Source organism: Halyomorpha halys, unplaced genomic scaffold, assembly GCF_000696795.3.
Source record: "Halyomorpha halys isolate HHAL.00 unplaced genomic scaffold, Hhal_1.1 Scaffold489.1, whole genome shotgun sequence".
Taxonomy (NCBI): Eukaryota; Metazoa; Arthropoda; class Insecta; order Hemiptera; family Pentatomidae; genus Halyomorpha; species Halyomorpha halys.
The window spans coordinates 304624-307270 of record NW_027110713.1 but is presented as its reverse complement, the minus strand read 5'-3'; the positions used below and the strand labels follow the sequence as shown (position 1 = coordinate 307270).

The window sequence follows — 2647 nt, the reverse complement described above, 5'->3', positions numbered from 1 at the left end:
TTTAATAATTCAGGATTCATCAAAAGATGTCTAGCTTTACAGCAAATAATATATGGACATATTTTCCAAGTTCTCCCGCATTTTTTACAAGTCGTGTTTGACAGTATCTGTTGTCATAGGTACAACAGTCTCTTCAAAAATATATTGAAGATTTGAATGGGAATGGTTTAAAAGGCAATATCATTGCTTTTAGTGGAAAAAGTCTGATAAAAAAACCTAGTAAATGTAGTCTGCAGAACGGTGGAGCCACATGAATTGGGTGTAATATTTCGTATTAGAAACAATCCAATGAAGTGGTGAGTCGTTGCCAAATGCAATAGAGACAAAATGAAGCTAGGGGTGTCCTACTGACCAGAGCACCACCCCTTGGGGTGCTAGTTAGGGGAGCGGCCGTCGGGGGCAGCAGCCTAGCCCCGCCTCCACAGTGCCCTCTGTGTCTCAGTACTGGAACATGCTGCCTCTCTCTAGTCATGGTCTGTACACTTCGTTCATTATAAAACAATTATATAAATTTTATTTTTTTAAGGATGAAATATTATTAGTAGCAACTGTATAAGCTCTTATAATATTTCACAGGATTGCTTGTTTCGTATTAATTGTATAAAATTAAGAATATTTTTATCATTATCTGTATCTTCTTAACAGTTAAATTTTATTTAACGATACAACATTAAATTTTATTATTTCTTTTAGATGAAATCAGAACTTAAATAATTTATACCGTTGTTAAGGGAACCACTTTATAGGTAGTTAATTTTTATATTTCTTAATTTTTTTTTTTTTTATTTAAAATTCAATGATAATAACTATGAAATTAAACATTGTGCAGTTCCATAATAATTGAATAATCGTATGAAAGGAGTAAAATTGAATATTGCACAATATAATTTACGACGGGAAGGATATTTTTTTGACAATATGTTTTTTGGACTATCATACAAAAACAAATTTTCTTAAGAACAATCACTAATGGATTTAATGAACTCAAATTCAGCCCCAGACCGTCAATAAATTCAAGTGTAAACCATATTATTTCATCCAAATTGATTATTCAATATTTTACACCAACAGTAAAAGTGGCAATAATAAAAATTGTCCCAGTTATTGCTGTTTTATTAGGTTTTACATGTCCCAAAAATTGAACTTATAATCGCAAACCTAAACAATTGTTTAAGCAGGCTGCTAAATATCACTGCCCTTAGAGGACTAATGTTGCCGTACTATGTGTTTAAGAAATATGATATAATAATATTTTAACTCTTAAATTCTGGATGTGTGGTTTTATCTGATATTATAAAATATATAATAATTATTTTCTACTACGAATAAGATTCGATTTAAATATTTATTACAACAGTTAACCCCCCAAAACATTATCGTTGTACTTATTGTTCCTCCCTCTTTATTAGTGGGATTTTTCTATTAAAAGGAATAGTTATTAGATTGCGAATCTGTAAAGAGAATTATCCCAAAAGCTACATTTCCCAAATTCTTTATTACGATGACGGTTCTACATAACATGAGGCGTAGATTTCTAAAAAGTCATGTATTCAAGTTTTAAAATTTTTCCCTTCTGGGTTAAATTTGGTATGTCAACGTAAATTAAGTACGTATTGGGAGTATCAGAAGGGAAGGAATACCTGAAATAAGTATCCTTACCAAATTATTCAAACAATTTTAAATTGTGAATTATCCCTTTTTGTATCTCAACGTTTCACGTTATAAGCTACCTAATTAAGTAAAACAAATATTTTTTTTTAATTGAGTAAGAATGGGCGAAACATATCGGAAATCATTAAACATACGGATCATTTATACGGATCAAATCTAAACTTTGTAAGTGAAAAAAAAAATATGGTTCATTTTTATTCTATTGCGTCAGTTATGTAACTAAAATTTATAACCTGTAAAAAACATCCCTTTATGCATATATATAGCAGTAAATTTCAAATTCAGATTTTTAAAACCTCATGTAAATAAAAAAAAATATTATTGTAGGAACGATTAAAATAAATCATAACCTTTATGAAACAAAAAGTAGGATTATCTACATTTTAAAAACTAAATAATCAAATAATTACTAAAAAAATTGATATAAACGTAGTTTTTGTGATAAAATATCTTCCATTTTTCTTCAAATAGTTTAATTTTTTTTCTGAGGCTATTGCGATGTTGTAAACTCATCCAACATGCGAAGTGTTTTGAAATATTTAAGAATATAACTCGGGTTTTCTCTATTTCCGACGTTGCTGAACTACCCAATACAACCAGTTTTGGTGATAATATCTCTCTATAACACCATGCTTCATCTCTTATATGGACTCTCTTCGGTTAAATAAGTTGTTTAGTGTACAAAAGGCTACTAAAATGAAAAAAATAATTATGATCAGCTTTGTTAGATTTGTTTTTGGCTTTTGTGACCAGTTCACACACTGAATTGAAATGGTTCTACTGTCTCCCCACTTATGATATTTCCTAGGTTACTTTACTGTTTCTTTACAGCCTCCTTCTATCATTGAACTACTGTAATCCAAATATTCTAAATACAAATCTTGTCACAGAATATGATTAATACTTCCTAATCAGCTTTTTTTTTAATATTCCCGATGCTCCTAATGTTACATTTTTCACTATAATCAAATTTTTC

The 2647-nt window shown here is 29.5% G+C and overlaps 1 protein-coding gene across 1 annotated transcript in view; it reads left to right on the top strand.

Annotated features, from left to right (window-relative positions):
- The first annotated feature begins 385 nt into the window (after positions 1-385).
- The window catches only part of Schip1 (Schwannomin interacting protein 1), a 229212-nt gene continuing 226950 nt past the window's right edge, over positions 386-2647 (top strand). The window contains exon 1 of the mRNA XM_014424992.2: positions 386-473. Within this exon, the coding sequence (XP_014280478.1) occupies positions 471-473 (3 nt within the window). The 5' untranslated portion in view covers positions 386-470. The remainder of the gene's footprint in view (positions 474-2647) is intronic.